At 45.3% G+C, this 21,149-nt stretch overlaps 1 protein-coding gene across 1 annotated transcript in view; it reads right to left on the bottom strand.

Annotated features, from left to right (window-relative positions):
• The window catches only part of COMMD6 (COMM domain containing 6), a 41,504-nt gene that overhangs the window by 12,024 nt on the left and 8,331 nt on the right, over positions 1-21,149 (bottom strand). The window contains exons 3-5 of the mRNA XM_082247422.1: positions 19,715-19,780; positions 16,794-16,870; positions 8,682-8,847 (exon numbers count right to left, since the gene is read on the bottom strand). Coding sequence (XP_082103548.1) covers positions 8,682-8,847; positions 16,794-16,870; positions 19,715-19,780 — 309 coding nt within the window. The remainder of the gene's footprint in view (positions 1-8,681; positions 8,848-16,793; positions 16,871-19,714; positions 19,781-21,149) is intronic.

The following is a 21,149-nucleotide window of genomic DNA, read 5'->3' as shown; positions in this document are numbered from 1 at the left end:
GTCAGAGGCTTGTCACTGAACATGTCCCTATATATTCAGGAACTAATATAATGATAACTGGGAAGCACTGCAGGGAAACCTCTGTGTACCATTCAAAACCACATATGAGCATTGTATTGATATGGCTGGGGAACACAAACATCCACATGAAAATCCAACTTGGGACCATGAACCACTGTATGTTTCTATAAAACAGCATACATGGCATTCAAGATGGATGGGGGAATCCTCCAGCTGAGCTTTTGTATTCTGACAGTAGGAAGACTTCTCTCCTGCCAAAATACACTGATCAGTGCTACGGACTAGCCAACAGTGCGGATTGTGCACTTAAAACCTGAAAAGGCAAACTGTACAGAAGTCAATCAGTAGGTCCACTTCTGTACAACCACCATGTCCATACATGGATCAGAATTTGGCCTGTCCCCACTGAACCAGGCGAATTTAGATCCATGTAGGGTCAAGCTCACTAATGTTTTAATAGCCATCTGTGCCTTCCAATCCCAGTAATGACTGCACTCAGATTTCTTATATTGGCAGAGAAAACTAAAAACAAAAAAAAAACAAAGTTTCTGACTCCCATTACCTACTCTACTAAGGAATAGTAGTGACATACACATTTTCAAGCCAATGTGTGCTAACTATAAAAATGGAAACTTCCAAGTAAAAAAAGACTAGTGCAATAATACCCCCAAATACATTCAGGAAATGACCATCATATAAACCCGCACCAAAACATAAATATTGACTTGTATACAAAACATATACAGGCGGTCCCCGGGTTACAAACAAGATAGGGACTGTAGGTTTGTTCTTAAGTGAAATTTGTTTGTATGTCGGAACAGGTACATTTTTTAAGTTTAGCTCCAGCCAGAAGAATCATTTTACGTTTTTTTGGATAGCATAGGGAAGGGTTAACACCCCTGTACCATTTGTTTTGCTGTCTGTACCCCCGTTCAGAAGAGTTCACCTCACTTTCTGTCCTTATGACAATTGGATTTTGAAAATTTTGGGTTGTTGTGAAAAACTGAATTTTTGTAAAATCTTACCTGTAAAATTCCTTTCTCTGAGTCCTCCGACAGTCGCCGCCACTTCATATTCATCACTAATGGGGTTATTGACCTTTGCTCCGCAGGAGTAGCAAGGCAACAAAATTTGTTAATATCAAAGCTTTTAGCATATCCCACCCCGGGGGGGGTGGTCCCCTCAGTCAATACCTCCCTGCTTCCTGCATTCCCAACTCAGTTTCAGTAGCATAGCAGTAGAGTACATAAACAAACCCCAAAAGAGGGGCGGGGGCAGCGACTTTTGGAGGACTCAGAGAAAGGAATTTTACAGGTAAGATTTTACAAAAATTCCGTTTTCTCTTACGTCCTCCGACAGTCGCCGCCACTTCATATTCATCACTAATGGGGACGTCCCATAGCAGTGTAGACATGAGGGGTGGGAAAAAACGCAGCCGCGCCTAAAGCAACGCAGTACCCACATCAGAGAAAGGAACCTTACCAAAGTAAGAGAACCAACTGGGCAAAAGGAAAAAAACGTGCTCAACAGGAACAACCACCCAGGAAAACAAGTAACCTAGGGATAAAGACATCCCAACAGCCAAGGACCCAAAACAAGGGACCCTAAGGCACTGCCGCACTAAGAACTTTGCGGCCAAAGGAAGCATCCGCCGATGCCTGAACATCCACCTTGTAGAATTTGGAGAAGGTGTGAGCTGACGACCAAGTCGCCGCCTTACACACCTGAGCCACAGAAGCCTGATGATGATAGGCCCAAGACGTACTCAGAGACCTGGTAGAGTGCGCCTTCACAGGGAAAGGAGGAACCTTCCACTTCAAAAGCATAGGCTTGCACAATGGTCTGTCTGATCCATTTGGCGATGGTCGCAGCCGACGCTGCCATGCCCTTCCGAGGACCCTCTGGAAGAACAAAAAGAGAATCCGACATGCAAAAGGATTTCGTCGATGACAGGTAAACCCTGATCGCCTGAACAACATCCAAGGAATGCAAAGCCACCTCCCTTGGATGCTTAGGCTTCGCGCAAAGCGAAGGCAAGACAATGTCCTCATTGAGGTGAAATTCCGAGATCCTCTTCGGAAGAAAAGAAGGGTTAGGCCGTAAGACCACCTTATCCAAGTGAATCACCAAGTAGGGAGAGCTGCAGGACAAGGCCGCCAGCTCCGATACCCTGCGAGCCGAAGTGATCGCCACCAAAAAGGCAAACTTCTTGGACAATAGAGACGAGATCTCCCTGATCTTCTCAAAGGGAGCATGTTGCAACACGGACAGAACAAGGTTCAAGTCCCATGGAGGTAAAGGGTCCCTCCGAGGAGGGGCCAAGTGTCGCACCCCTTGAACAAAGGTGCTAGCCAAAGAATTAGACGCCACAGGGCGTTGAAAGAGAACGGCCAGCGCAGAAATCTGACCCTTAATCGTGGCCAACGCCAAACGCTGGTCCACGCCCGTTTGAAGGAAAGCCAACACTCTCGATACCGAGTACGAACGAGGGGAATACCCCCTGGACTCACACCAGGCAAAATACGCCTTCCAAGTACGGTAGTAAATCTTCCCCGAAGAGGCTTTTCTAGCCTTGATCAAAGTGGGAATGACCTCAGGGGAGAGACCCCTATCCTTCAGTACCTGGCTTTCAACAGCCAGGCCGTTAAAGCCAGCGACTGTAAAGCAGGATGGAAGAGCGGTCCTTGAGACAGGAGATCTTCTTGAAGAGGCAGACGCCACGGAGCGTCGACCGCCAGATTCACGAGGTCTGCGTACCAAGACCGGCAAGGCCAGTCTGGCGCCACCAGAATCACTGTGTGCGGTTCCGAGCCCAACCTGCGAAGGAGCCTCAACAGCAGCTGAATCGGTGGAAAGGCATACATCAGACGATACTGATGCCAGGGCGCCACTAACGCGTCTGAGGCGTCTGCCCGAGGATCGCGCGTCCTTGCCACGAACCTTTCCACCTTGTTGTTTAGACGAGACGCGAACAGGTCCACATCTGGGGAGCCCCACTTCGCGCACAACATCTGAAAGACATCCGGGTGAAGGGACCATTCTCCCTGGTCCAGGGTCTGGCGACTCCGATAATCCGCCTGCCAGTTCTCCACCCCCGGAATGTGAACTGCAGATATCGCCGGGACGTGCGTCTCGGCCCAAGACAGAATGTCGGCTACTTCCCGAGCCGCTCGGGCACTCCTGGTGCCCCCTTGGTGGTTGATGTAGGCCACCGCTGTGGCATTGTCCGTCTGCACCCGAAACGGACGGCCCTGAAGCCTGTCCGTCCAACGCAGAAGGCAGAGATTTATCGCTCGCAATTCCAGAATGTTGATCGGAAGGGAGGATTTCTCCTCCGACCAAGTTCCCTGGGCGGACAGAACGCCCAGAACACCACCCCAGCCCGACAGGCTGGCATCCGTGGTGATCACCGTCCACGACAAAGGACGAAAGGACTTGCCCCCCGACACCGCCGGGGACTGGAGCCACCACAAAAGACCCCTTCGGGTGAGGCGGCTCAACGAAATCCGCAGATCCAGAGATTGCGGACGCCCGTCCCACTTGGCCAGGATCTCCGCCTGAAGATCCCGTGTGTGAAATTGGGCGAAGGGAATCGCCTCGAAAGCCGAGACCATCAATCCCAGACACCTCATACACGTCCGGAGGGACGAGCACTGACTGTCCCTGAGGGACCTGACTTCATCCTGAAGTGTCCGGAGCTTGTCTTCCGGCAGGAAGACCTTCGCTTGAACAGAGTCCAGTATCATCCCCAGGTAGGAAAGACGAACTGACGGACACAACGTTGACTTTGGCAAATTTATCGTCCAACCGAACTCCTGCAGAGTCTGCATCGTGATGGACAGGTCGTTCACAAGGCCCTGACTGGTCGCAGACCGAATCAAGATATCGTCCAGATACCCCAAGACAGAGACGCCCTGGGCTCTCAATGAAGCCAGGACCGGCGCAAGCACCTTGGTGAAAACCCGCGGAGCCGAAGCGAGATCAAAGGGTAACGCCACGAATTGGAAATGATCCTCCGCAATGGCGAATCGAAGGTACCTCTGGTGACCCTCGAAAATGGGAATGTGAAGATATGCATCCTTCAAATCGATGGAGGCCATGAATTCCCCCGGAACCAGGGCAGCCACCACCGAGCGCAGGGATTCCATGCGGAACTTGCGAACCCGCACAAAGTGGTTCAGAGCTTTCAAGTCCAGAATTGGACGTACCTTGCCCTCCTTTCTGGGCACAGTGAACAGATTGGAATAGAACCCCGAAATCTGTCCCGATGAGGCACCGGAACCACCACTCCCTGGGCCCTCAGGTCCCGCACCGCCAGGTGCAGATCCTGCAAGCGCCCCGGAGACAGCTAAAGGTTTGAGGGGAAAAATCTGCCCGCCGGCCGAGAGAAAAACTCGATCTTGTAACCAGATCGAACGATTTCCTGAACCCAAGGTTGGGATTTTAAAGGGAATACCAGGAATCTGGTATCTTGCTTGGTGTGCGATATCACTTCTGTGCTCCTTTGATCTTATGTCTTCCCCCCTTTTTCTCCATCGTCTGACCATCACACAAGCCTTGGCATAGATTTTGGTAGGTTATCACTCCTATAGATTCTTATGAATGTCACTTTAGCTAGCACCCTATTTGAAGCTCTGATGCGCTTCAAAGTATATTTACAGATTGACTGAATAACATTTGTTACGGATATTTAACGATTTCAAGAATGTGACCAATACGGCCTGCAGTATATCTCTGCAGCCCCCTGATAAATATAATATCCTATATACCAGTATTCTTTATATCCTCCATTGTCTAGGCTTTACTGCTTTTTGGTCATCCTTGCCCGCCCGGGGGACAGTAGTTGGCGACCGATGCCCATGCTTCGTTTGCTATGATCCATCAGTCCCACCACTGGGAGTATCATACATATGCCTCGGCCTACATGCCAATGTAGATGATCTTTCCTGTATATTTATGTAAGTAATATGTCTACCATGTGATCGAATAAATGACGTATTTGTGTCAGAAGTTGGAGGGGCCAATCGCTCCATACTTGACACACACGGATATTCGAAACAGCAAAATAAACATGTAAATGTATAAATGTATGTCTACAATATGATAACTTTGTATCTATTTTTGTCATTTTTTAGTGGCTTTTTACCAAGTTATACCCCTTGTACCCCTGAAGAAGCTGTATACACCGCAAAACATGTCGGGTAGTGGAAGTCGGATCGATTAGAGAGACACACACCAGCTCTGGCACATCCAGACTGACCGTGACCTCTGATTAGTCCGCCCACAATTTCAAGGAATTTATCTCAAAATGATATTTTATCCAATTATGTTGTTACTATGATGATGTTCCATATTGTCTTGTAACAGTAGTGTCTTGTATTGTTTACCCCCATTTTTTGATCCTATGTGAATAATAAAATTATATACTTTTTAGATGCTTTGTAGATACATCTCTCTTATTGGTTATATAACGGTACCCTTTAAAATCCCAACCTTTGCCCCACACCTTGCTACCTTTTCTATTCTGATTAGGGATGAGGTACCTTAATACTTTATACTAAATCCAATGGGCTAATTTTTGCCTGATTTCCTGAACCCACCTGTCCCGAATGCGGTCCAGCCAGGGTTGAAGAAAACCGAGCAAACGTCCCCCCACCCCAGAACTGGGTGAGGGCGTCCCTTCAGGCCGTATTGTTATGGGCAGCGGACCCGGACTGGCCGGACTTCTGCTTACCTGTCCACGGCTTCTTCCGGGAGCCTTGGCCCTTGAAGGGCTTGCCCTTATAGTGCGACCGAAAGGCACGAAAGGACCCCTGAGAGGGCCTAAACGAGGTATTCTTCTTACCACGAACAAACTTATTCTTGTGAGTTTGGGGCCAGAGAGTGCTCTTACCCCCAGAAATTCCCTTTATCAGAGTATCCAAAGATTCGCCAAAAAGTCGAGATCCCGCGTAGGGCAAATTAGCTAAAGTCTTGCGAGAAGATTGGTCAACAGACCAACATTTCAGCCATATCAGGCGACGGTTTAATACCGCCACACTTGAAAGACGCGCAGCCAAAAGGGACCAAATCTAAGTCCGCATCACACAAATACATGACACCCTGATGAATTTGATCCACCATAGCCGTTGTCGGCGGGGCAGAGTCAGCCACCAGGGTGCGCCTGAGCACCTGCATCCAATCCGCAATAGCCTGGGCTGCCATAATGGAAGCAAAAATAGGCTTCAGCATAGAACCAGCAACCGTATAAGCATGACGGGCCAGAGACTCCAATCTCCTGTCCGTCGGGTCCCGGAACACCGGGGTATCCTCAGCAGGGATCGCAGTGGATTTATTCAAAACCGCCACCGCGTGATCCACCTGAGGCGGCACACACCAACACTCATCAGTGGTGGGTGTAAATGGATAACGCAGTTTGAACCTACTCGGCACAGCAAAAGGCTTCTTTAAATTGCGCCACTGCTCATCAACCGCGTGCTGAAATTCCGCAGAGCAAGGAAAAACCTGCGATGTTTTGCGTTTCCTTTGCGTCCCATAAGAGGACATCAAAACAGGAGGACATGGTTCATCCTGCAAATGCAGCGTTTGCTTGATAGAAGCAACCAACTCATCCATGAGTGCAAGCTCTTCAGACGAGCCAGGGGGAGAATTATCAACCCCTTCTACCTCAGCCTCCCCCTCAGACCCCACAAGGTCTAGAGATGAGTGAGACCCTGAGAAGGGCACTCCAGCCATAGCAGCCCCATCGCCCTCTGAATCAGAGGAAATAGACACTCTGGGCCGTTTGGTGGATCGATCAGCCACCAGCATCTGCACCTGAGCAGCCAAGTTCGCCACAATAGTAGCCAGATCAGCCCCCTCGGGGGATGCAGCAGCCCCTTGGCCCCCCACCAAGGTGGGAGGAAACTTGCAATCCTGAGAATCCATGCCCCAGCAAAAGTAGAAAAAAAGGAGTACCGCCCCTTTAAGACCGCGGCGAGCGTAGCCCACCGCACCCTACTGAATACACCGACCCCCACAGGGATAAGAACACTGGGCAAGGAATACAGGAAAAGGAAAGGTAAAAACCTGGAGAGATCACACAGGCTGCTGCCACCGATCGCTGTCCCAGAGCAAAAGGAAGTGATGCAATGACTGACCGCCCTATAAAGCCTATGTAAGGCTACACAAGCATGGCCGCTCGGCTAAGGATTCCTTAGGCAAAGAGAAAATGGCGCCGACATGTGGCCTGATCGATCGCCACCAAAATGGCGACGTTTGGCGCCAAAACGCAGCGCCGTACCACACAGGACCGGTCACCATAAACTTGCCGCAAAAAAATGGCGGGTCGCAGGAGCGATCGCCGCACAGCAGGCGTAAGCCCAGACTGCTTCATGCATTCACACAGCAGAGCGGGAGAGCCCCCCCCCCTCGCAGCCCACAGACAGGCAGCCATTCCACACAGGAATCTGACAGGGAGCTCAGCATTTACACAGACATGCAGGGTCACACAGTCCCAGACTGACACCCAAATAGACAGGTCCCCACATAGATTTACACTCACCAGTCCGGATGGCGTGGGGAGCCTTCTCCAGCGACCAAACCGCTGCACTGAGGACAGGGAGTGTCGCAGCCAGGACGCAGTGGAACTGTGGTGCGAAACCGAAATGGCGTCCAGTGAGGTAGCCACCTCACAGATAGCATCCCTGCAGCGAACAGGGATGGGTCATTCAATATGCCAGGGAAACCTGCGCTGAACGCTCGATGGCAGGCTGGGAAGCCCCTGGCCCTGAACCCTGGGATCCAGGGTGGCCAGTCCGAGACCCAGCTCCGCACAATCATCTTCATCCGAAGAAGCTAACTAATGCTGAAAATTAACAGCCAAGTAAAAGAAAGAGAAAAAGACTCAAAATAAAATCAAAAAGAGAATAGAGGCTGAGACTGCGAGCCCCAGCACAGGAACAGCCAGCCTACTCCTAAGCTAGGCATTAGAAACTGAGTTGGGAATGCAGGAAGCAGGGAGGTATTGACTGAGGGGACCACCAGGGGGTGGGATATGCTAAAAGCTTTGATATTAACAAATGTTGTTGCCTTGCTACTCCTGCGGAGCAAAGGTCAATAACTCCATTAGTGATGAATATGAAGTGGCGGCGACTGTCGGAGGACGTAAGAGAAACAAGGATTAGTGATAAAGCTTCAGTGAAGACATCTTTTTTCCATGAGAACTCTTACAGGAGTGAATTTCCCTTCCTAGGGGGAGATTTCGCCTCACTTCCTGTGGTCTCTCTCCGTTTATAAGTCGGATGTTTGTAACCCGGGCACCGTCTGTACAGGGAAAGCCGATAAAGCACTAATCAACAGTTTTCTGGTGCTATGGCCTTTTAAAATGCCTGTGCCAGAGTAAAAAAAATCCCTACCACCCATTTCGGAGAGGGCAGTGTTCGTATGTGAATAGCAAAAAAAAAGTTTGCATTTGAGAGATATGAAACATAAGCAAGGGATAGAAGATATAATCTACTTACAGTTAAACATTTTTCATTTATTTAATAAAGAAATGTGAGCTTAGTGTCATTAGAAGAGGCAAAGACACATGCTTGACCAGAAAGTGTGTGTCTAATCCCATACTGATACAATAGTAGTAGAATTGCAATCCATTTTAAAAATCTGTATATGAATCTTACTTGTAAGGCTGGCAACAAATCTCTGGTTCCTTCATTCTCTAACAGACTTTTTCCCTCCTCATTCCACACATGACGGATGACTTGCAAGATCTGCTTTGGCAATTTGTATTTGCTTACAACAAAATTTAATAGCGCATCACTGGAAAGTCTGTGCTTTGCAGCAGTACTGTAAATCAAGAGAAAAAAAAAAAAAAACTTTGGAGGTGGGTGTTTTCAATCATTCAAAGTTAAAAAATAAATCACAAGTATTATCACAGAGTAAATCCAGTCACCAGGAAAAATGATTCCATAAACTGCTATCGCTATCAAAAAACTCATGTCAGAAAGGCCACAAAATCTACCATACTTTCCATAGGAATATATCAACTTCCCATAAGCCAGTGCTTCTAAGTAGGATACAGCATCTTTCCGCATTCTGTACCGTGCAACCTTTCTTCTTGCAAACTACAGATTAGGAGAATTGAATATCGAAAAGTAGGGAATTGCGTAACTATATTAAAACTGCCCTGCAAAGTAGAAAATTACTTACAAACAAAAATGTAACTAATATGCTTATACCATCTATTTTAGGTGTAAGATTAGTCTACTACTGATAGCAGTGTACTATCAGTAGGCTATAGTATGTGGAGCAGGTACTTCCGGACCAGTCGCTGGACTTTGGGTTGTTATATAAGAATGATGCTTGCAGCTGACGCCATCACCCCCTCCTTCCCTGCCACCTTCCATGGCTTTCTAAGGCTCTACCAACCCATTAGGAGACCGGAGCAACCAGCTGGAGCATCTCTGGTCAGAGAAACGAACATCTGGAAGAGACGACCTGACATTACTTCTGCGCCATTTTTAAAAAGTCAAAAGCATTCAATAGCACTGGTCTTGGTGTTTTGAATACTTTTAAGGGCAGAGGAGGAATTTGGAGTCCTATAGACCCCAAATCACTCCATAAAGGAGTACCTGTCACAAGGACCAGGCCTATTTCTGACGCTTCTGACATTCTGACTAGGTAGTGAACGAGAACGTAGCAGTCATGTGAAACGCATCCACTCTCCTACCCTGCTGTACCTTGTACCACTTATGGTAATAAAGAACTTTTCTTCATTGGATTCCGTGGTGGTGTGCGACCATTTTCTTCTTACATGTTTACTGTGGCCGGTTCGGTCCTTAGCCCAGTGTTCACCATAGCACTGGTGTCCCAGACTTTAACGGAGTGGGCAAAGCTTTTGTGCCAGGATCTGAAGGGGGAACACCTTCCCCCTGCCCTTGCGGAGTTGGCGGACCAGTTGGTCCAGGGGTTGCAGTTTGTCTGTGTTGCCTCTCTGGATGCGGCCTTTACAGGCTAGCCACACAGTGGAGTTCTTCAATGCATGGGATTGAGCATTGTCCTGCATAAATATCATGGTCCTCTTAAAAGATGCAGACATTTTCGTATACCACTTGTTGAAGACAGTGTCTTCTAAAAACTGGCAATAGGCTTGGGAGTTGATTTGGAGTCCATCTTCAACAGGAAAAGGTCCAGCTAGCTCATGTTTTAATAATACTAGTCCATTACATTACCCTACCTCCACCTTGCTGGCATCCGAGTTGAAGTGGAGCTCTGTGCCCCTTACTGATCCAGCCACAGGCCCATCCATCTGGTCTGTCAAGAATCACTAATCTCAGTCCGTCCATAAAACCTTTGAATAATCCGTCTTCATATTTCTCGGCCCAGTCTTGAAGTTTCAACGTATGTGTCTTGTTCAGCATTGGCCCGGTTTCAGCCTTCCTTACCTTTGCCATGTCTCTGAGCAATGAACACCTTCAACTTTAGGTAGGTTGCAGTTCTGGAATATGACAGCATTGCAGTATAATGGGTTCCTGGTAGTTTAAGGTTTGATTTTTCCCAAAACTTTGGCAGTTAATTCGTGTCTTTTTCTCAACACGTTTCTTTTTACCCTGTTGACTATTTGCAACAAAACGTTTGCTGGTTCTGTGATCACGCCCCGATACCTTAACAATTTCAGGGGTGCTGCATCTGTGACATGAGGGGGCGGGGCCTCCCAATGACATCATCGGGGGCCACGCCCACCATGGCTATATAACAAGCTGCAGAGACCGGAGACCGGCATAATCCCCGGAGACATCGTCGGAGGAGGACCGGAGGAAGAAGAAGAAAAGAGCCGAGGGCAAAAGAGCAGAAGAGCGGACAGCAAAAGAACAGAAGACCAGGAGAGGGAGAAGACCAGAGCAGAGAAGAACAGATGAAGATTTTTAATAAACTTTCCAAAACGTCTCCTGTCGTTATTTACATACAGTGCCTTTTATGGGGTGAATGGGTAGGGGTACAGTGTACCCCATACCCATTCACATAGGGAGGGGGTCCGGGATCTGGGGGGCCCCTTTGTTAAAGGGGGCTTCCAGATTCCGATGAGCCCCCTGCCCGCAGACCCCCACAACCACTGACCAGGGTTGTGGGGATGAGGCCCTTGTCCTCATCAACATGGGGGCACGGTGCTTTGCGTGGGGGGTGCAGAGCTCCCCCTGCCCCAAAGCACCAACACCCGCTCGTCCCCTCCCCCTTCCTGCCCTACCGGGCTGCATGCTCGGATAAGGGTCTGGTATGGATTTTGGGGGGTACCCCACGCCGTTTTTTTCGGCGTGGGGCTACCCTCAAATTCCATACCAGAACCGAAGGGCCTGGTTTGGAACCTGGGGGGACCCCCACGCAGTTTTTTCCCCATTTTTGGCATGGAGTTCCCCCTCAAGATTCTCACAGTGCAAGTCGCGCCGCAAGTCGGATCATCCTGATCCGACTTGCGGTGCGACTTCCATTCAAATCAATAGGCTCCCATAGGGAACCATTGATTTTGAATGGAAGAAAAAAAAAACTTATATCGTGGCTGAGCGTACGTTCGTCACGTTCGGCCGCGTTTCTGCGTTTGAAACGCAGGGAAACACACGTTCGAACGCAAATAATTGCGTTCCAAAAAACGTCCCTGAACTCAACTGCCTGCAAATGACTGTAAACGACCATGTGTACATGGACAGATAAGATAAAATGTAGATGGGTTCAGGGGCTTCTGAAAAAAACGCCCAACTGCTCCTAAACGGCCATTTACAACATCCCGTTTAGGAGCATTTAAACTCACATGAGAGATAGGAAAGCAGGCTTTATAATATCTTTAATTTCCTATCACTCATTTGAGTGCATTACCTTTTATGCCAATAAAGGATTGTTTTAATACTACACTCAGGTGGCGCTGCTCTGTTCTTTCTTTTTTATTTATCACCAAAACATCAGCCATCCACCTCCGTGTTTCACAGTAGGAATGGTGTACCTTTCATCATAGGCCTTGCTGACTCCTCTCCAAATGTAGCGTTTATGGTTGTGGCCAAAAAGATACATTTTGGTCTCATCACTCCAAATGACTTTGTGCCAGAAGGTTTCAGGCTTGCCTCTGTTCTGTTTGGCGTATTCTAAGTGGGATACTTTGTGGCATTTGCGTAGTAATGGCTTTCTTCTGGCGACTCGACCATGCAGCCCATCTTTCTTCAAGTTCCTCCTTTTTGTGCATCTTTAAACAGCCACACCACATGTTTTCAGAGAGTCCTGTATTTCACCTGAAGATATTTGTGGGTTTTTCTTTGCATCCCGAACAATTTTCCTGGCAGTTGTGGCCGAAATTTTAGTTGGTCTACCTGACCGTGGTTTGGTTTCAACAGAACCCCTAATTTTCCACTTCTTGATTAGGGTTTGAACATTGCCGATTGGCAGTCTCAATTCCTTGGATATCTTTTTATATCCCTTTCCTGTTTTATACAGTTTAACTACCTTTTCCCGCAGATCCTTTGACAATTGTTTTGCTTTTCCCCATGACTCAGAATCCAGAAACGTCAGTGCAGCACTGGATGAAAGATGCAAGGGTCTGTCAGGAGTCCAGAAACTCATTGACCTTTTATACAGACACACTAATTATAAGTAAACATATCACAGGTGAGGATGGTTACATTTTAATAGCCATTTAAACCCCTTTGTATCAACTCGTATGCATGTTATCAGGCCAAATATCACCAAAGTATGTAAACTTTTGATCACGGTTATTTGGGTGGTTTCTGTTGTCATTATGATTTAAAAAGAGTAAACACAGTTGATTGATAATAAATGGCTTCAGCCAAACACTAACCATGAGTGAAATAAACGTTTTTGTATTATCACTCATATTCTTGGGAAAATGGCGAAGAAATCATAAATTCTGCCAGGGTATGTAAACTTATGAGCACAACTGTATATCCTTAAAAAATGTTATTACTGCAACTGTTCAAGCACTTCTAGTAGACTTATGGTTTGTCTCAATCTTTTGCTGGACAACTTTGTCTGCATATAAATGTAGAAAAAAAAATTAAAATAAAGCAATGCGTGTACTGATTATCATCATTGCCTGCATTAACCGCATACGGTTATCAGAACACCAATTTTTTTTTGGGATCCATCTTAGTAAAAATCCATCTTTTCTTGGTCTGACTTTGGGTTTCTATTGGTTACTGCATTTTTGAATATTCAGTTAAAGAGGGTACTGGTATGAAATACTCTAACTTTACCCTTAGAAACACAACAGTACATTCCTATATAATGATGCGAAGGAAGTAGCAGTAGTTCCTTATATTTCGCTGGACTTGTTCTGTAATATTGAAGATGTTTTGCAGCTTATTTATGCCACTTCTTCAGTTCTCAGCGGCTTGGATGAACTGTGAAACATCTTCAACAATACAGAACAAGTCAGGGGAAATGGGACGAACTACTATAAGCTAACCATGACCTAGATTAATGTGAACCTTCACACAGAAAAATGTGTAATGGTCTTATTATACGCTTTCATATTGTGGTATTAAATTCTTAACTAATACATGCACATAATACATAGCAAGAAACAATTACTCCCACACATAACTTAATACACTGAGTAACTGATGTTATCTGCCCTATCTAGTTAGACTCTACTGAACTGGAACCTGAACTTGAATGTTTATCTCCCTCTGCTGGTCAAAAACCATAATGCAGAGCCTTCCAGTGTTTGATTTACACTACCTAATGACATTTGCAGAGGGAAGTTTATTAGTTTGAGTAATCTGCGGCAATGAGCGAAAAACAAATGGGGCAGCAAATTCACAAACTCCACAGAATCTGCAAGGTAGCCAGACTTGGCATGTGAGGGGCAGGATTGGCAGATACTATTTGCACCTGTTCTGGTGTGAAATGCAAGCTTGTGATGGATCCATCATTTAATGACTGAATACATACTGAGCTTAATATGGGGAATGCCGTAGCTGACTTTCTGAAACCAAAAGACAAGCATGCAGATCAGAAAATTCAGAGTCACCCCAGCACATTTAATCTACAAACTATCAAAGTATTGATGCAGTTGAATATGCATGACATTCAGCATTTTCTGGTAAGCAAAGTCAGCACCAGAAAATACATATATCATACAGACATGTGAAAGAGCTGCTGGTACTGCTCCTAATTTACTAAGCAGCTTTTCCATTTCCTTTTGTCAGCTGACAGATTGGCATGGGTAATCCAGCAGGTTTGCATTTCATACTTTTGCATATTGGGCCCATCTCACACTAGCGATTCTTTTGCTGACAGCACTTAACTAGTTACAAAAACTGCTAAAATGTACAGTAAAATCACCGGTTTTCATCTGTTGCTCCCTCGCCAGCTGGATGAGCATGGCATCTCGCAACACATGTAAACTTGCTAGTTTTTTTTTTGCTCTGCATATCATCCTGTTGCTGCCAACAGCAAAAGAAAAAAAAAAAAAAGGGGAAGATCCCTTGCATGGAACCTTGGCTCACAATGATTTGGTTATTGGCGATGCACGATGGTAAACTATTGTTAAACTGGTGCAAAATACTGAAAAAAAAGGTTAAAGAGGAAGTAAACCCTCCTCTGACACTTTTACCTATAGGTAAGCCTATGATAAGGCTTACCTATAGGTAATGTAAAAATCTCCTAAACATGTACCGTTTAGGAGATATTTACCTTACATGCAGCCAGTGACGTCACTGGCGCATGCGCTCTGAAGGGACGGCCGCTGGTGCCGTTTCCTCAGAGACCCATGCCGTGACTGTCAACTCCCGCGCGCGTGCGCGGGAGTGACGTCACCGCGGCTCTGGCCAATCAGATGGCCGGATGCCATGATCCCGGAAGTCGGGCGACTGGACATGTCGCCCGTCATTCAGGTAAGCGGGCTGCAAGGCGGGGGCTCGTTCTAAGGTAAGTATTGCATAATGAGCTAGTATGCGATGCATACTAGCTCATCATGTGTTTCTCTTACAGATGAAAAAAAAAAAAGGTTGTATGGGTTTACAACCTCTTTAACAGTGTTCAGTAAGTACATGGAAAAGAATCCTAAATTTCAGTTTAGAGCACATTAACAAGCCATTAATAGAATGCACTATAAACTATGTAGAGCTGCACGATTAATCTTTAAAAAAAAAAAAAAAAAAAGAAAAATCGCGATCTCGATTCACCTCCCCTCACGATCTTAAAATGGATGCCCTCAATTCTTACAGAGCCATTCTCTGCTCACTCACAGCTGTCAGAAAAAAAAAAAAAGAGCCTCTTGCAAATGTTTATCAACCTTGTTAAGGCTACTAGATAACTATAAACACAATGACAATGCATCATTTCCTTCTTTTAGTGCGGGTTCACACTTCTGCGATGCGGGAAGGCTGCGAATATGCAGCCTGTTCCCGCATCGCATCCGCACCCCTGGCAGTTCACACTGCCATATGCGATACGCAGGGGGGTCAATTATAAGTTAACGACACCCCCAGTTGCGATCGCATATCGCAGTGCGATCTACAAGTTCGCACAAAATCGGATTGCACTAGTGTGAACCACTGTGCGATCCGATTCTGACGCGGCTCAAAAAATGCCTCATGTGCGAGTTTGCTGCGGATGCGCTGCGAATTCAGCCATAAATAGTGTATGGCTGAACTCGCATCCGCACATCAGATCGCATGTAATGAAGGAGCGGTGCGCTCCGAATTACATGTGATCTCGCAAACCGCAATAATGTGAACCGGCACTCAGATCAAAGGAATGATCTTCCATCTGAAAGTGAGGGCAGTTTAACCTCCTAAAGACCAAGCCTTTTTCTGACACTTGTTGCTTACAAGTTAAAATCAGTATTCTTTGCTAGAAAATTACTTAGATCCCCCAAAATTATATATATATATTTTTTTTAGCAAAGACCCTAAAGAATAAAATGGCGATCGTTGCAATATTTTATGTCACACTGTATTAGCGCGGAAGTCTTTCAAATGCAGTTTTTTGGGAAAAAATACACTTTAATGAATTTAGAAAAACAAAAACAGTAAAGTTAGCCCGATTTTTTTTTTTTATAAATGTAAAAGATGATGTTACGCTGAGAATCGTGTAAGGATCCTAAACTTTATTCTAAGCAAAAAAATTGTGATTCTCATTTTATCCAGAATTGTGCAGCTCTAAAACTATGATAAATTTATGACCCCTAATTTTCAGACATGGCTCGTGGTTTAGCAGCACACAGAATATGTAAAATAACAATATTGTGGGTATACTATGCTATAATGATCTCTCTGCATGGTTGCTGGGCAAAGAACCTTAACTTTAGAGTTCGCTGCTGGGCAGAGATAATTCTAAGGGCCCATCCACACTATGGTGTTACTGTAATGCGGGTGTTACTGCATGCACATTGCAGCCCAATGCACCTTGCTGATAGATGTGCATTGCAGCACAAGACTATGCATTAAGGTTTGGTGTGTTGCAAAAAAAATAGGGCATGCCCATTTTTTTGCAGTGGGCTGCACAGCAATGCACTTGTCACATGGCGAGTTGAAGTGCTATTCACAAATATTGCCCCCGCATTGCACCAGCACATGCCACACATGTTGCTGGACACAGCAGTAACACTCACGTTAATACAACACAATATTGTGAAAGGACCCTTACACTGGAAATATCAAGCTGAAGTGGTTTGGATATCTTGTAAATGCAGTATAAATACTCCTGGGTTAGTTGGCTATTGGCTCTAACCAATACCATCCTGGCATGGTGCAATTTCTAATTTGTCTACAGTGAGATTGGTTTACCTGAACAGGCAGGTCACTGCATTGATCACGTTTCTAACTTCATCATTGCTGGCTTCCACACCAGTCGCTTGAAATCTCTGTTAATAAAGATGCCAGGAGTTAGAAAGTTGTGTTGATATTGGTAGAATAGCAAGGTAAATGAAATGCAAGGCATAGGTCTACAATAACAGGCATTTTAAACCCCTGAGCTGACAGGAGAAGGCTACAATGGGATATAAACCATTGGTAGCAGATAAGGATGTACTGTTCTAACAATTTAAGAAAAAAAAAAACACTGTAGATTTTTACAATTGCCTATTCCCTAATAGTAATTGTTAAAAGAGAAGTATGGGAAAGGTTATTTTTTTGAATCGTACTAACGTCTAGTACACACGGGACAAATGTCGGCTGGTTCAGTAAAAACTGACCCATGTGTATGGCAGCAAGTCCAAAAGAAGCTGGCTTGGCCGGGTTCCCTCGGATGAACATGCTGGAAAACCAGCAACCAACTGGCTCCAGATCAGTGCTCTAAGCCAATGGCCAAGAGCACTGACCAAAGTGTTCTAGCGGGGAAAGGGCTGTCCCCCTGTCAATACACTCACACAATAGCTCAGCAAGGGAGATCGCTGTACTAACCTCGGATCGCTAGTAGAGCGGCTCTGTTCTGAGCTGTCAGTTTATTTTTGCTCAACCATAGAAAAAAAAAAAACCTGATAGTGTGTAGTAGGCTTAAGACCGAGAGCTGAGCAATAAAACGCCACCGATCGCTTGGTTCTAAGAGCTCCCTGAAGCAAAGAGCCGGTGACTGTCAGTCACTGGCTCTCTGCCCTGCCCCCCCCCCCACACTGGGAGCAGGAAGCGGACAGCTCAGGCTCTGAGCAGCTCAATGAGAGGCTAAAGACGGGTGCTAATACAGGCATGTGGGTGGATCAGGACCACTGGATCGCAATATTTCCTGAGACTGGACCAGCTTCTGTGATGCGGGTTGTCTGCTGAAAGCAGATCACAGGAGTGCAGAATGAACTACACTCATGTGATCCACAAGAGAAGTACAGCCAAATGAGCCCTGTCTGTACTTCTCCTTTACAATAAATGTGGAAGCAAAAAATTACTGCGCTAACTAATGAGTGAACAAGCAGCTGACACCAATCACTAGACAAAAATAGTGACCAATAAACAACGAATAGAAAAAATGTGCAGCGCTAGTAATGAATATGTATAAACAAATAATACATGAGAGTCCAAACATAAAAGTCCATCAACAAAAATCCCAAGTGGATGATTATGATGAAATAAATCCGGGAAAAAATCCAGGAAAAAATATATTGTGATCTAAAGCCCCGTACACACGCACAGATCGTCGTCATACAAATGTTCGTCTTTTCTCCCCGGGATGTCGGTGTCTGTTGAAAAGTGCAAAGACAGCACAAGGACAGCACAAGAATTTTGTCCGCAGACTTCAGCTGACTGCAGAAGTGATGTCATTTAATGGTTAACTTTCCCTGTGTTTTTTATTTTCTGAGCATGCCCAGTCTTGCAAATCTGCGGTCTGTCGGCTGATTTCTGTACTGACAGGCGAACAATCGTCCGTTCTGGTGTCCGCAGACAAAAATTTTCATGTTTGCAAGAAAGACTCTTGTCCGCGGATTGTGTGCAGACAGCTGTCGGAGGCACCATACTAACACGCGTACAATTGGCAGATCTTTCGTCCGCCGACGTTTGTATGACGACGATCTGTGCGTGTGTACGGGGCTTTAATGTGCAGCAAATCCCAACACCAGTGAAGATAAAGTGAATTGCGCTCACCAGATGGATGGGACCCAGATACCATATAGCATAAGGGTCAAACCGGCTAATGGGGATGTTTGAAGAATGTCCCAGCTGGATTCACCGACCTCCAAGATTTCCACATGGATCAGCAACGAATATGGACACTCCAGAGCTCAACTCCAACATGGTTGTAGATAAAACCAAAAAAGGGGGACAGACATAGTGTAATACTGCTGGGTAAAATACTGCTGGGTAAAATGTATTAAAAATAAAGTGGATACACTTACAAACATCCCCAGGTAATATGCATGTCAGGTATACATAGCAGGGCTGACTGTAGTCCTCTTAACGTGTTTCAGCATAGATGCCTTTCTCTGATCTTTTGAGAAAGGCATCTATGCTGAAACGCGTTAAGAGGACTACAGTCAGCCCTGCTATGTATACCTGACATGCATTTTACTTATGGATGTTTGTAAGTGTATCCGCTTTATTTTTAATACATTTTACCCAGCAGTATTTTACCCAGCAGTATTACACTATGTCTGTCCCCCTTTTTTGGTTTTATCTACAACCATGTTGGAGTTGAGCTCTGGAGTGTCCATATTCGTTGCTGATCCATGTGGAAATCTTGGAGGTCGGTGAATCCAGCTGGGACATTCTTCAAACATCCCCATTAGCCTGTTTGACCCTTATGCTATTTGGTATCTGGGTCCCATCCATCTGGTGAGCGCAATTCACTTTATCTTCACTGGTGTTGGGATTTGCTGCACATTAAGATCACAATATATTTTTTCCTGGATTTTTTCCCGGATTTATTTCATCATAATCATCCACTTGGGATTTTTGTTGATGGACTTTTATGTTTGGACTCTCATGTATTATTTGTTTATACATATTCATTACTAGCGCTGCACATTTTTTCTATTCGTTGTACTTCTCCTTTAACTTGGATTAATGTTTACCTACCAAAACATTGTTGTCATGAAACAGCTCTGGCTGATCATTCTGGAAGCCTCAAGACTGGGAGAAGTCTGGTACACACCAGAGCTAACAGGTCCGCACCTGCCATTGCTAACAATGTCATATTCTCAGCAACTTCATAAATTTTCCTCTTTTTTTAACTTCAGATGTACTTTAAGTTAACAAATGCTTTTCCTTTACCTAGCCCATACCTGACAAAAATGAGCTTGATCCACCACGACACTCTGACTATGCAGACAAGTAACAATTTGCTGACACTGGAAGAAAAAGAAAAAGGGAAAACTTAATTTCGTAATGTAAATTATATTAAACATCTGTGTGAAACATTTTAGTTTTAGTAATACACAATTCTCTCCAGGTCAGCTATATATTCAAAGAATTCCAGCAAACTTGATAGCTACAGGTATATGCTCTATTCAGAAAAGACACACCAGTGCAGTTGCCAAGATCCTTTTGATAATTGGGATGGTTTGCTTTTACTATAATCACCTATTTAATTCCCGAGGTTGTAAAAAGAAATGCAGCATGCCATGAAGGCACGCCTTTAGCCACGTGCTGTTTTTTACAAGGATTTGAACAAAGGAGCAATTTTCAATGCAATAAACCTTAGAACAATGTCATATTCTGTGCAAATGGGTGCTTGCAATTTTTATAGGAATAAATAGATATAAACACAATTCCTAGGATGATCCCTATGAACTTTAAATAGCTCATACAGGTTTCCTGATTCTGGACAAGCAACATTGCGATTTATGCACATTTTTCACACTGTATAGTCCGACAGGTGATCAACGTTGTCTCTGATTATTTTCCAATTACATTAGGGCTAATAGGATTAGTAGTTTACAGAACAAAGAACACTGTTTGTGCTTTTTTCTGTCAAGCTCATAGGAACTGACTTGCAGGTCATGATCTACAGGTATTTTCCTCACTTGCTGAAAGTTTTCTTAGCCTGAAAAAAGGAACCTAATGCAACCACTCATATCTCATATAAGGACTGGAAATTGGCAACATAAGATTTTTGCCTTTGGGTTTAGTGATCTAGTTATAATTGCAGCATAAAACCCTTAAATGGTGTTGCCAGAAAATGCATTTACAGAAAACGAACTTGTAAACAATACAATAGCACTACCAAAGAATGAATGTTGCTTGCTCTTTTCTTGTGTAATCAGACATCATAAGAAGCAGCAATGAATTTGCTGGCCAAGGCTTTTTTTTTTTTATTGACTGTAAGACTCCATTCACCTTTAAGTGTAGTACAGTGACAGCTTCAGCACCGTGGTTTTTTTTTTAGCTTTTTTGTGGTACGTTTTTTGGAGTGAGCACCATTCATTTGAATGGGCCTCCCTTTGCTCCAAAAATGCTCTGGGTTGGAGAACTTCCACTTCCGATTACCTAAGCCACATGTGTCAAACACAAGGCCCGCGGGCTGAATCTAGCCCACCAGGCCATTTCAGGTGGCCCTTTACCCTCTCCAGGAGCTGCGGCATCCCCCTTATCTCCACCTTCCCTGGTCTCAGCATTTAGCAGACTTTGGCAACTGACTTCAGCCCTCCTCTGGTCCTCCTCCATACCCTGCACTTTCCACTTCCCGGCTCCACCACCAGCTTCTTTCCCTCAGCAGCA

This window comes from Pelophylax lessonae (assembly GCF_965119305.1).
Source record: "Pelophylax lessonae genome assembly, chromosome: 2".
Classification (NCBI taxonomy): domain Eukaryota; kingdom Metazoa; phylum Chordata; class Amphibia; order Anura; family Ranidae; genus Pelophylax; species Pelophylax lessonae.
This window is presented reverse-complemented; position numbering and strand designations above follow the sequence as displayed.